This window comes from Bos taurus, chromosome 18 (assembly GCF_002263795.3).
Source record: "Bos taurus isolate L1 Dominette 01449 registration number 42190680 breed Hereford chromosome 18, ARS-UCD2.0, whole genome shotgun sequence".
Classification (NCBI taxonomy): Eukaryota; Metazoa; Chordata; class Mammalia; order Artiodactyla; family Bovidae; genus Bos; species Bos taurus.
Genome location: NC_037345.1, coordinates 54,122,823 through 54,136,372, shown reverse-complemented (window position 1 = coordinate 54,136,372; position 13,550 = coordinate 54,122,823). Strand labels below are relative to the sequence as shown.

Here is a 13,550-nt window from a genome sequence, read left to right as displayed (position 1 = left end):
CAAAGCCTCTTAGAACCTTTGAGGTTCCAGGGGCTGAGCCCCCTTGCTGAGCTTGTTCCCACACTGAGCTGGTCCCTTCTGAACACCAGGGGCCTTTTCTGCCGAGATTAGTTCCTTTTGGGGTTAGCCTTTTAGGTCCTGGGCCCTTCATGTTATTCTTTTTTATCTTTTCATTCTCTCTGTGGGTCTTAGTTAATGGAGTATTTTGTGCTCTCACACATACTTGGCAATCATCATGCATGATGAACTTCGAGAGATTTGGACTTTTTTTTACACTTGTTTATTTTTTTTAAACCAACTTCTGCATTTGTGAGAACTGTGTCTGTGGGTTTGGCTCCAAAAACTGGATTCTTTTTCCAGCTGCTCCTTTTCTTAACCTGATTTATCCCTTCACCCCCAACCCCACCCCATAGATATTTAGATGTTCAGAATGTCCTGTCGGCAGCATCTGTCCCACGCGGAGGGTTGTTTCTTAAAGTGCTGGAGATCAGGGTGACTTTCAACAGAAAGTCATAGGACAGGGAGCCGGGGGCTGCTGTGGGTAAGGCGAGCCAGGTGGGAAACAAGGGGCCAGCGCAGGCTGGGGGGCCCTTCTGTGGGCACTGCTGCTCCTGTCATGCGGGGACCCCAGGGAGGGGTCTGGGACCCTCCCCCCTGCCGCCCAGCTCTTCACCTCTGGCCCAGAGCCGAGGAGCCGACGGAGCAGGGCCGGCCTGAGACCCGGGGACCCGAGCCTGTTCTCCACGGGCCCCCGTCCTCCGCCTCAAGAGACAGTAGAGAATGGCGTCGGTGCCGGGGGCTATGGGGTGGGGCAGGAGGCAGGCCTCGTGCCCTCAGTCCTGGGCCCTGCTGGCCCACGGACCCCGGGCCCCCCTCAGACCCTGTGCTCACTCAGCCATGGGGTTGGTTCGCAGGGAAGATGGTGAGTTGGAAGAAGGCGAGCTGGAAGATGACGGAGCCGAGGAGACGCAGGACACCTCTGGGGGCCCCGAGAGGAGCCGGAAGGAGAAGGGGGAGAAGCACCACAGTGACTCGGACGAGGAGAAGTCTCACCGGAGGCTGAAGCGGAAGCGCAAGAAAGAGCGGGAGAAGGAGAAGAGGAGGTCCAAGAAGAGGAGGAAATCCAAGCATAAAGTAGGTCCCGGAGGGTGCGCTGGGCCTGCTGGCGCCCAGCCCGGCCTAGTGCCCCGGGGCCCAAGCTCAGCTTGTCAGGCCACAGGGCACTCTTAATCAGGCTGGTTTTCCTTTCCCCAAACTGTTTAAAGACCTTTTCTGAAGAGTGGTAGCTCATGCTCCATTGCCGCTAGATGCCCCTAGGTGAGGCCTTCCGCGCGCAGCCTGGCTGGCACCCTACAGCAGCCAGGCACGTGGCTTGCCCGCCGCCAGAGCCCTGACCTTCTGCCCTGTCCCTGCAGCGCCACGCTTCTTCCAGCGATGACTTCTCGGACTTCTCCGATGACTCGGACTTCAGCCCCAGCGAGAAGGGGCACCGCAAATACCGAGAGTACAGCCCCCCCTACGCGCCGGTGAGTGCCCGCTGCCCCGGGGCCCGAGCTGGGGTCATTAGATCACCCACGTTTCCTGAGCACCGGCGCTGTGCTGGGCACTCATGCGTGGCCCTGTACACGGGTTTTAATTCCGCAGGATTAGGTGTTGGTTTTATCCCCCGCTTTCTAGGTGAGGACACTGAGACTTCGAGCACTTCAGCCAGGCTGAGGCTCCCAGGGCAGGAGCCAGGTTGAGCCCAGTCGGTGCTTCTCTAGGCCACCTCCGCAGTGGCCTTGGCAGGACTCATCGTGTCTGTCCCCTGTCTCTGAGAAAGATGTTGATTTGTCCCTGTCAGAGCTGACTTTAACTATTCTGAAATGACCTTTTGTAGAAAATGGGCAAGAGAGTGAAATGGTTATGGGAATAAATCACCTCAGATGTTGTAGGGTCTGAAGTTATATAGCACTGAGCTTAAGCATAAATTTAAATGATTTGCCCAGTTTGTGTATTGTTTTCCCCTGGCAAAACCAGTAAGAGATGAATCAGCATAGATATTTAAGGTTTTTATTGGGAGAAAAAAAAAATTTAAGTTCTTAAAAGTATCCGGTGTTCAGCATTACCCGTCATAGCAGATACTGTAGATATTCGAACTGATGTTAATCTGCTCACGTAGGTTCAGACTTTAAACTTGAGGGCGGCAGGGAATCCAGGGAACACCACAAGCTTTGATGGGGAACTAGGGGTTAAGGCATTTTTAAGATCCACTTTTAGAGCCGTTTCAGTATTTAAAATTTTGCTGAATATAGTTGATTTACAGTGTGTTAATTTCTGCTGTGCAGCAGAGTGACTCAGTTACACACAAATTATATTCTTTTCGTATTCTTTTCCATTATGGTTTGTCACAGGATGTTGAATAGAGTTTCCTGTGTTATACAGTAGGACCTTGTTGTTCTTAGAGCGGTTTTAGGTTTAGAGAAAATTGAGGAGCTAGGCCAGTCCCCTCCCCTCCCCACCCCACCCCACCCCCTGGTTCTCATGTCTTAGATCAGCGTGGTCCATTTGTTGTAATTGTTTAGGCACCATTGGTGTATCCTGTTATGTAGTCACCCAAGACTGTCATATAAAGTAGTTTGAATGCCCTTAAGTCCCTCTCTGCAGGCCCCTCACACTCACCAGTCTTTTTACTGTTGCTGTAGTTTTGCCAGTTCCAGAAAGTCATGTAATTGGACTTGTGTGCAGCTTTTCCAGATTGACTTCTTTCACTTCACAGGATGCCTTTATGGTCCTTCCGTGTCTTTTCATTGTTGGATACTCCACTGGAGTTGGATACTCCATCTGAATGTACCACAGTTTGCTTACCTGTTTTACCTACTTAAGGACACCTTGGTGGCCTCCATTTGTGCTATGTTTTTAAACTTCATCCAGTATCTGTTGGAACTAGCACAGTCGGAAAGCATCATTTTAAATGGTTTCTACCTGGGCCCCAAAAGTCAAAGTGAAAGTCACTCAGCTGTCTTTGACTCTTTGTGACCACATGGACTATACCCTGCCAGGCTCCTCTGTCCATGGAATTCTCCAGGCAAGAATACTGGAGTGGGTAGCCATTCCCTTCTCCAGGGGATCTTCCCAACCCAGGGATCGAATCCAGGTCTCCTGCATTGCTGGCAGATTCTTTACCAACTGAGCTACCAAGGAAGTCACTAGTTTGGGTCCCAAGCAGTCATTAATTGAATTCCAAGGTCCCAGGAGATTTCTGACTAGAGAGCGTCCCTCTTGCCTAGCAAGCCCCCTCCCCAAATGAGATTATTCTAGATCCCTGGGAAATACGCCCTTCTTTTCCCACTCGTTCTTCACGGGTCATGGGGCCTCTGTTTCTCAGCTGTCTTTACAACTATGGCTCTTCTGAAGAGCAGAGGCACCTGGGTCCACAGCCCAGCTCTCATTCAGGTGGAAGCCAGGAACCAGCGTGGCTCGGGGCTGGCCTCTCACCCCAGGGCCAGCAGGGACGCCCACACAGACGTGCCAGTTTGGGGGACAGCGGGGGTCTTGGCGGTCCGAACCGGAGGCCCCGGGACTCATGTCCTCTCCCCATCAGTCCCACCAGCAGTACCCTCCGTCTCACACCACGCCCCTGCCCAAGAAGTCCTACTCCAAGATGGACAGCAAAGGCTACGGCATGTATGACGACTACGAGAACGAGCAGTATGGGGAGTATGAGGGGGACGAGGAGGAGGACATGGGCAAGGACGACTACGACGACTTCACCAAAGAGCTGAACCAGTACCGGCGCGCCAAGGAGGGCAGCAGCCGGGGCCGAGGTGAGACCCGCCGCTTCCCCTGGCCTGCTGGGCTGGGCCCCGTCCCTCGCAGCCTCAGGTCCGGGACCAGAGGAGGACTGTTGTTCAGGGCTGAGATGAGCATAGCGGGGGCTAGGCGGGGAGCTGCCCTCGAGCACCAGAGACGGGCTCTGCCCCCAGAGTAGAGGGTCTGTGCTGAGGCTGTGGCTGGGAGGGAGCCAGGCTGGCATGAGGCAAGGAGAGGGCTCTTGTGACTCAGGTTGCTTTTGGAGGGGGGCCTCCCCTCCCAGGGATCGAACCCAGGCCCGGCAGTGAAAGTGCTGAGTGCTAACCAACTACTGGACCCCTGGGGAATCCTCTGAAGCGTTGTTCTTTAAATTCATTTCCTGGTCAGTTCTGAAGAGATAGACAACTTTTCACACAGCTTGGGAGGGTCACGGGCTGACGCCTGTCTCCTGTCACCTGACAAGGTGTGACTGCAGCCCACGGGACTGCCACACCTCTGAACCTTGAACTGTGGCAGTTAGGAGGATGCGGGGGGGCCGTGCACCAGAGACACAGCCTGACCTCTCAGAACCATCTGCCAGTCATATTTCTCAGCCCCAGAGGGCTTCCAGAACTTTCAAGCTCAGCGGTTCTTAGTGCTGCTTGTTTAAGTGGCTAGTCATTCAACAGTCTTTCTTGCACTTCTTTGTAGATAGGCCCCGTTCTTTGGGGAGACGCTGGACTGGCCTGTCCAACAGAAATACAATGCAAGCCACTGTCGAATTACAAATTTTCTAGTGGTCACACTAAAAACATAAAAGAAAGCATATGAAATAATTTTAAGAACACATTTTATGAGGCTTATATATTCTAAATCTTATTTTAACATGTAATCAAAATAGATGTGATTTTTTTATAAATATATATTACCTCTCTCTTGCTCTCTTTTAACTAAGTCTTTGAAATTCACTGTGCACTTTATACTCCCAGCATTTTCTTTTTTTCTTTCATTTAAAACCGTAAACGTGAACTTTTAAGCATTTAAAAACATAAACTTTTAAGTGTAAAGTTATTACTACTAGTCCACAGAGTTTTAATATTTTGATCGTCTGGTTGGTTTAACAAAGAACCTAGCCAACTTTCCTCCTTGTAGGCTTTTTTTAAAGTACTGTACATATTTGCAATCACATTGTGCATAGATTCCTATTGAGTAATTTTCTCCTGTCAGGCCACAACAATGAACTGCAGATTCCTTGTTTGTAATGTAAATGATTGAATACATTTTGTTAATATGTTTTTATTCCTATGTTTTGCTATTAAAAATTTTTATAACATTTCCAAGACAAAAAAAAGACAAGTTTATGCTTTGAAAAATTTATGTAATTGAAATTTCATGAAACTAATCTTTTTAGTTTAGGAGTTATTTGGATTTTGACACTGGGGTTGCACCAACAGCATCAGAAATGTAAGATGCTTAAAATTGTTACACTACTTCTGTTGATTGGGGGTTGGGTTTGAGAGTTCTTTGGTTTTATTAAAAAGCTTTTTTTTTTTCCCCAAATTTAAAAGCCTTAAATGTACTGTAAGCCTCCGATTGTTGTACAGCTGGGTTGCGGGTGACTGCCCGTCTGTGTAGTGTTGCCTGGTTGCAACACAGTGGTTGGTCATGGAATAAAGGATGCATGGATCTGGGAAAAAAAAAAAAAAACCGTAAACGTTTACTGAAAATCAGTGCATGCAGGAGAGGGCAGTAGGTGTTGTGTGTCACAGCCTCTTAGTTTGGTCAGCCCCGTGTTGGGTGCTCGGTGGCCCCATGTGCCTGGTGCCCTCGTGTGGGAAAGTGCAGCAGTCAGGGTCGTGTGGGGAGCGTGCAGCAGCTGTGTGTCCATGGCGCTGAGCCAGCCCTGTCCAGAGGCCCAGGGACTGTGTCAGCCCAGAGCAGCTTGCAAGGCTTCTTGGAGGAGGAGGAGGAAGTGATTGACCTCGGGCGGACGGAGGTTGAGGTCTCCCTTGTTCACTGTCTCATCATCATGCAGGCAGCCGGGGCCGAGGCAGGGGCTACCGAGGCCGAGGCAGCCGCGGAGGGTCTCGAGGCCGAGGCATGGGCAGGGGCGGCCGAGGCAGGGGCAGAGGCTCCGTGGGAGGAGACCACCCGGAGGACGAAGAGGACTTCTACGAGGAGGAGATGGACGTAAGGCTTTCTCCAGCTCGGGGGCGGGGGGAGCGTGGCTGGTGGGCGCAGCCTCTGTTGGAGGCGGTCCCTGAGACTGCTGGGAAGAAGGCATTAGATGGCAGGTTTCTTTCTGTGTTTCCAAATGTTCCTTTGTTGTTTGAATAGAGAGAACCTTCCTGAGGTTCAGAACTGAAAGGGTTCCCAGGGCTGAGCTGTCAGAACATCCTCAGCCGCTCCTTTCTCTTGGCGCCTCCGTTCCCCATCCCTGAAGAAAGGGTTCCCCAGGGTGCTTTCGAAGCCTTTGTAGTCATCTGTTTACTCACCCCCTGCACACACAGGAGAGCTGCCATACTCATGTTCTGTCCCTGCCCGAGGTCTGGCCACGCTGCTGCTTGTTCCAGCTGCACCGCTGCCCCCTGGGAGCTGGGAGTGACGGGCTGGGAGTCCTGAGCGTACAGACCTCAGGGAAAGGACTAGGACCCAGATGCTGCCCAGGCTGGGGTGGGTGAAGAGGGGTGCAGGTGGGAGTCCCGGGGCCGCTCACTGGCTCTTCCCCAGCCTGGTGGTGTCCCGAGCGTACAAAAAGGCAGAAGGAGGTGGCATATATGGTTCAGGACATGGTTCCCTGTTCCCCGAATGATGCATTCCTGCTTTCCTCCTCTCGGGCTCCAGTATGGAGAGAGTGAGGAGCCGATGGGAGATGAGGACTACGACGACTACTCCAAGGAGCTGAGCCAGTACCGCCGGTCCAAGGACGGCCGAGGGCGAGGTAGGCAGGCGCCCCGAGGGGCGAGGTGGCAGGGAGGGCAGGGGCTCCCGCGGCAGCTGTGGGACTCAGGTCCTGGGCAGAGGCTGCGGACGGACGCCGTCTCTCTCCTCTGCAGGGTTAAGTCGAGGCCGCGGCCGGGGTTCCCGAGGTCGAGGGAAAGGGATGGGCCGGGGCCGCGGTCGAGGAGGCAGCCGAGGTGGGATGAACAAGGGCGGGATGAACGACGATGAAGACTTCTATGACGACGACATGGGCGTAAGTCGGCCCTCCGTCCCCTTGTGATGCTCTTACTCAAGGCTCCTTCTTGAAATTTTTTTTTTCTTTAAATGAGTTGTCTTCTGAGGCTGATCCCAACCCCTTGCTCCCATCAGCCGTTCCCATGGGTGAGCCTCTCAGCACTAATCAGCTCTCCTGGGTGATGCTCTTCGGGGGAGACCCTCTTGTTTTTAAAGCCACATCTTTGTAGCACCTGCAGTCACCTGCTCTCTGAGTTCTCCAGGAAGGCGCCGCCTCGGAGCGGATGCGTTCCTGCTGGTGTGTGGCACGCACATCCTCAGCTCCGAGCAGTGGGGCTCTAACCCACCCACCTGCACCCTGGATGGAACTGGCTGGCCGGTGCCCCTGTCAGCCCTGCCAGTCAGCCCCTCTCACCCTCGCAGTCCACTCCACCTGGCCTGCACAGGCCCCTCCCCGCCCTTCCTTTTAATTCTCCTTTCCATTCCCACTCTGTGTTCCCAACAGGATGGTGGTGGGAGCTACCGGAGGAGTGACCACGACAAGCCCCACCAGCAGTCTGACAAGAAAGGCAAAGTCATCTGCAAATACTTCGTGGAAGGGCGGTGCACGTGGGTAAGGGCAGTCCCAGGGCCAGGGTGCCTGGAGCTGGGACCAGGGGCCTCCTGGTCTCCTTTCATTCTGGAGGCCACACTCTCTGGGGCAGTGTTTGGGTGGGCTTGGAGTAGTTGAGAGATGCGTCGGGGGCCTGGAAATGATTGAAGAGCCAGGACAAGATTGGTGACACATCTGTGTTGTTTTGGTTGGGGGGATTTTTTGGCCAAATTTTCACCCAGTCCATGGAACCTCAAATGTTGGACCTGTTGGACCTGTCGCTAATGCAAAGGTGTAACATAGCCTGGTTGAGTTAGTGAACTTTAATGTTGGAGAGGGAGTCATCAAGGCAGAAGAGGTGGGAGTGGGAAGGGATCAGGCCCTCCTTGACCTTCACAGCAGAATGTTACGCCAAGAGATGTGCCAGTGACCTCAGGGTCCTGAAGGAAACAAGTATAATCCAGTGTCAGTTCAGCTAGCCAACTTTTTATTCAAATTCAGTGAGTGGGCAGATAATTGGCCAACATGTTCCCAGGGAATACTGTACCTATGTATCTGTGTCAAGAAAAAATGTTACTATGTTTTAAGCAAAGGTTTGCGTGTGTGCCTGTGTACGTGCATAAAGTTTTCCTTGTTAAGAGTTGCAGTTCATACTATTTTTAGAAACTTGAAATACATACAAACAAAAATGAATAGCTATTAGGAAGAGAAAGAGGAAGCAGGTATTCAACAGTTTCTTTCTTCTGTTCACCTGGATGTTTTGTTTGGATTGTATGGTTTGCAAATAGCCGAAAGCTCAACTCCACTGGCTGAAACCCATAGACATTTTGTCTCTCAGAACAGAGTGTGGGAATTCCCGGGCCGTCCAGTTCTAACAGGACTCTGTGCTTCCACTGCAGCAGGCACGGGTTTGATGCCTGGTTGGGGAACTGAGATCCTGTGTGCCATGTCATGTGACCAAAAATAAAAAGATCAAAGAGTCTGGGAGTGGGCACTACAGGGCAGGTACAGTGATCAGTGGCACCATGGGAGACCCAGGTTCCTTCCTGGCTTTTATGCTGGAGTCTTCAAGCATGTGGCTTTCGTCCTCGTGGTTGCTTAGTGGTTGCTGTGCCATCACCACATCTAAGGGCTGGGAGGAAGAAAACTGTGTGAAGGAATTGTTGGGAAAAAAAATACCTTGGCAGTATTGTCTTCCCTGGGACTTTTATGTACATCTCATTGGGCAGAACTGCATAGGAAGCTGGGAAATAGAGTATTTTTAACTGAGCACAAACCAGCTTGGGGTTCTGTTAGGAAGAAAGAAGAGTGAAACTGAATACTGGCTGTTATGCAGCAAGCAGAAAGCAGTAAGTGGGTAAGACAGGGGAAGGCAGGAGGAGGGTTTAGAAGCAGTGAAGGCAGCAGAAGGGAGGAGGTGTGGGTGGGGGTAGCTGAGGACAAGGGGGAGGGGGCAGGGGCAGGAGAAAGGGGCACACACTTTGGCAGAAGTTTCAAGCTGGTGGGAAACTGCATTTATGGGTCAGAATAAATGCCCGGGGCTGTGTGGAGGGGCCTGTTCATTTTTGTCATCGGTCCCTCTGTGCTTCCCCAGTGACAGAGCAGTTCTTCCTTGGCGGACAGCTTACCTTTGACTGGTTCTCTTCCAGGGAGACCACTGTAATTTTAGCCACGACATCGAGCTACCAAAGAAGCGAGAACTGTGCAAGTTTTACATCACTGGGTTTTGTGCCAGAGCCGAGAACTGCCCCTACATGCATGATATCCTTTGGTGCCCACCTTCGAGTGCATGGAGGGTGTAGACCTTTTCTCCTTACTGGTGTTAACAGCTGGCCTTCATCGCACTCCCGCTTTATGCACCGACGAGGTGCCGAGAGCCCTCTGCTCGTCTCCATCTCTTTCAGCCCTCACCTTTGCCCTGCAACAGGTCTGCTCTTGCCATTCTGCAGATGAGTAAACTGAGGCGCGCATGTTATGTGTTCCCATACATATACAGTTGACCCTTGAGCGGCGTGGGTTTGAACTCTGCAGGTGCATTCATACGTGGATTGTTTTTGGTAGGATCTGCAGCTGGTTGGATCTTAAGACACAAAAATCTGAGTATAGTTTATATATAATCTATCCTCCATACTCTTGGTACAGATGGAAAACCGAGGGTGTGGAGGACAGATTATAAATTATACTCCTATATTTGACTGGGCAGAAGGTTGGTGCCCCAACCCCTATGTCATTCAAGGGTCAAGTATATTCTCGAGACCATGCCATTGCCCGCTGTCTTTCTGAGACTTTTCCAAATGGCTGTGTATCCGTGGGCAGATTATTGAACTTTCACCCTCTTCCTGTTGAATGAAGATCTGAGGACAGGGCCTCAAGGCCTGCGTGGTGGAGCAGGCTGCACTCCAGATGGGCATCTCATCTTGGCTCAGTTGCCAACCTGCTGTGCACAGCTGAACCAGTCACTGCACCTCTCGGGGCTTCAGTTTCCTCCTCTCTGAAACAGAGGGGCTTGGTTTCTGTCCTGGGGTGGGTTTCATGAGGTGAGGCATTCGCCTTAACTTGCCATGTACGTGATTTCCCGTGTAAGCTGTACCACACGACTGGGAACTGTATCAACGGCGACGACTGCATGTTCTCTCACGACCCCCTGACCGAGGAGACCCGAGAGCTCTTGGACAAGGTAATGCCTGGGCTGACGGGAACTGGGACAGCCAGGGGCTTGGCCTCCGTGCGGGACCAGGATGCCAGCTGCGTTGATCTGGAGCTGGGATGAGTTCAGGAGGGAGTGGGGACCGTATGCTCTGCAGGGAGGATGGGGGTGGTCACGTGTGTGTCTTCTCTCTGCCTGGGGCGGTGTTCACTGGGGAGCAGCTCCCTGAAAGGAATGTGGCCTGGTGTGTCTCCAAACATACCTTGTGATTTCCTAGCTGGCCTTCCAAGAGCCCAGGGAGCACGGAGAAGAAGTGAGGCTTCGGATGGCTTCTGTTTCGATGGAAAAGTCAAATGTTTTTTTCCAAGTCTTTTATGTAGTAGAAAAAGTACAGGGCATTGGGAGCTCTGAGGGCGGGGGACCCCCTCCAGTGAGGTATCAGGGCTTCCTTATCAGCCAGAGGACGCCTGAAACTCATTCTCATGTCCTTTGTCTCCCTGGGGAGTCAAGACTGAGGACTTTGGAGGCCCCGGTTCCTGTCCTTGGTTTCCTGACATCTATCATAGGGTGATGGGCTTCCCTGGTGCTCAGCTGGTAAAGAATCCACCTGCAGTGCGGGAGATCTGGGTTCAATCTCTGGGTTGGGAAGATCCCCTGGAGAAGGAAACAGCTACCCACTCCAGTATTCTGGCCGGGAGAATCCCATGGACCGTAGGTTGCAAAGAGTAGAATCGACTTTCACTTCACTCTGTCATCGGGTGAATGGGTGTGAGCAGGGTGATTGGGTGTGAGAAAATGTGTCCTCCCAGGTGAAGGCTTTCCCACCTTCTTTCTGGTTCCCAGGAGGTTTGAGGAGATGGGCTATTTTTTGATACTGGGAACAATCAGTGCCTTAGCCAGCTTCCAAGAATCCATCCATTGGTGACTTCACTGTTGAGATGGGGCCAAGGGCTGCCTGAGGGCCTCAGGGGAAGCCCTGAGCAAGCAGAGCAAGAGGACGTCCACTCCTCCCTGGGAGAGCGTCAGGGAGAAGGCCCTTGTCTTTGGTGTACCTTTTGGCCTGTGAGCCTAGGAATAGGGTTTTGTAACTGGTAGCTGTCTAGAATCTGTGAGTCCTTCTCAGGGGAAGGAGTGGAAAAAGTAATGCTGGCTTCATTTCTCATTTGAAGAACTGAGTCATCTCTGACTGAGGACTGCCCCCTCCTGGAGATTCAGAGTTTGCACTCTAGACCAATGCTGTCCAAGAACACAGCAGAGCTACATACAAATTTTTCTAGTAGCCATGTTAGAAAAAAGTAAAAAGTAACAGATGATATTAATGTTACCAGTGTATTTTATTTAATCCAGTATATCCATGTCCAGAGTACCATTTCAGCAAGTAATAAACATATGGAAAAAAATTGCGATATTTTGTATTATTTTTTTTTAATATATATACTAAGTCTAAGGAATCTGGTGCTTACTTTCTACTTATAACCCCATTTCAAGCACCTGGTAGCCACATGTGACCAGTGACCACCGTATTGGACAGCACAGCTCGAGACACTCTAATGAAAACCCAAAGCAAATCAGGGTGGCACATTTCCATTTCTGGCCATAAACATTCTGAGAGCATCAGTATCGTGCCCTGCCTCAAGTCAAATCTCAGTAGGTTAATAGTGTCGACACCACAGCTGGAGCATAGTCCCCGCTCACCACAATTGGAGAAAGCCCCATGCAGCAGTGACAACCCAGTGCAGCCAAAATGGATAATTTTTTTTTTTTTAATGAGTGTTGAACCTGGAAAAACCATTCCATAATCGAATTTTGGTGGTCAGAAAGTAAAACTTCAACCTTTACGACGGGCCCAGGGTAATAACCCTGATAAAGGCGGAAGGTCAGCCGTCTACTCCTCTCCTGGACAGAGTTGTAGCCCGACCCCCAGGGGTGCGACCTGAGGCTCCTGGGCCAGCCCTGGGGCCAGGCTGTGGTGCCACTGAGGCTGGGGCCTTCACCACCCTCTCCTCTGTGTTCTCTCTCCCTCCCTTCTCTGCAGCCTTGTTTTCTTACATCTCAGTGACATTTCTGTCTGTCCAGATACATCAGCGTCCAGCTGTCCACTCCAGGTTTGAGACACGCCTGCCTTTGGCACTGTTGGTAATGGTTCTGTGAGAGCGAGTGGCAAGAATTCTTCCACCTGAGATCCCTTGATTGGCATTATTTTGCCCCATTTGTTTTATCAGTTGCTCTCCTCTGTTCCTTGAGCCGCTTGAAAGTAAGTGGCACACACTATGGTTCTTACCATTAAATCTTTCCGTTATTGATTTATACACACACTTTCATAGTCGGGTTTGTCAAGGTATAGTTTGTATCCAGCTTAAAAAAAAAAAACACCTTTGAGTTTTGACAGATACAGAGTCATGTAACTACCTCACAGTCTAGCTAGAGAAAAGTCACTTTCACCCTCAAGACTCACCCTTTTGTAGTCAGCACCTCTCCCATCTCCAGCCCCTGGTAACCGCTGATCCGTTTACTGTCCCTGTAGTTTTGGCTTTCCAAGGAAGTCATATGAATAGATTTATATGGGATGTAGCTTCTAAGTGTGTGCGTGGTTTTGAATCTGGCTTCTCATCCACGTTGTTGCAAGTATTGGTGGTTCATCACTGTTAGTTCCTGAGTACTACCCCACTTTATGGATGATGGGAGACACTGTTTATCTAGTCACCAGTTGAACGTTTGATTTGTTTCTAGTTTGGGGCAGAAGCTTAGAATTTTTGACAGACACGAGCTTATTTCTTTGGCCTGATGAAATGGCCACATTTCTTGCCCCACACGTCTGTGTGTGTCTGCCGGTGTGGCAGTCCTTTTCCACTGACAGCACGCCTCTGAACTTGGGGAACCCGAGGATCATTCAGAATCAGTTCTGGTGGTGGGAGTGGGTTGTGGTGCCCAGGCAGGGCCTGGTGGTCTGGTGTGAGCGCCTCTTTGCTGCACAGAGGCCCAGGAGTCTAGACGTACCGAGGGACAGCCTGCATGGTTTGGGTTCAGGGTTTCACAGGGAGGGACAGCATCTCTTATGTGTCAGTGTCCGGGGCTCCAATGTGGTTCAGTGCCTGCCCTCAGGCTGCACTTGGGACCCAGGGCGGGTGGTGGGGACAGGGGTGAGCGCAAGGGGCTGTCTGTGTCCCCAGGTGGAGTCCAGCAGGGTGTTGTGGGGTCTGCACGAGGGGTGAGGGGGGGGAAGTCCTGTAGTGGAAGCCACGGTGAGGTAAGACTCCATCCCCAGCACAGGATGGGCACAGAAGCCCCAACTGCAGAGCGCAGTGGGGAAGCTAAAGGCATGGGGCCCCAGGAGGTGAGCATGGGAAAGGGGGCCCACCGCGC

At 51.6% G+C, this 13,550-nt stretch overlaps 1 protein-coding gene across 11 annotated transcripts in view; it reads left to right on the top strand.

The window, feature by feature from the left end:
* ZC3H4 (zinc finger CCCH-type containing 4) overlaps positions 1 to 13,550 on the top strand; it is a 39,360-nt gene that overhangs the window by 14,645 nt on the left and 11,165 nt on the right. For all 11 annotated transcript variants that reach the window (XM_059876752.1, XM_059876748.1, XM_059876747.1 and 8 more), the window contains 9 exons: positions 915 to 1,134; positions 1,416 to 1,526; positions 3,584 to 3,806; positions 5,807 to 5,961; positions 6,616 to 6,712; positions 6,828 to 6,967; positions 7,454 to 7,561; positions 9,190 to 9,301; positions 10,108 to 10,217. In XM_059876752.1, the coding sequence (XP_059732735.1) occupies positions 915 to 1,134; positions 1,416 to 1,526; positions 3,584 to 3,806; positions 5,807 to 5,961; positions 6,616 to 6,712; positions 6,828 to 6,967; positions 7,454 to 7,561; positions 9,190 to 9,301; positions 10,108 to 10,217 (1,276 nt within the window). The remainder of the gene's footprint in view (positions 1 to 914; positions 1,135 to 1,415; positions 1,527 to 3,583; positions 3,807 to 5,806; positions 5,962 to 6,615; positions 6,713 to 6,827; positions 6,968 to 7,453; positions 7,562 to 9,189; positions 9,302 to 10,107; positions 10,218 to 13,550) is intronic.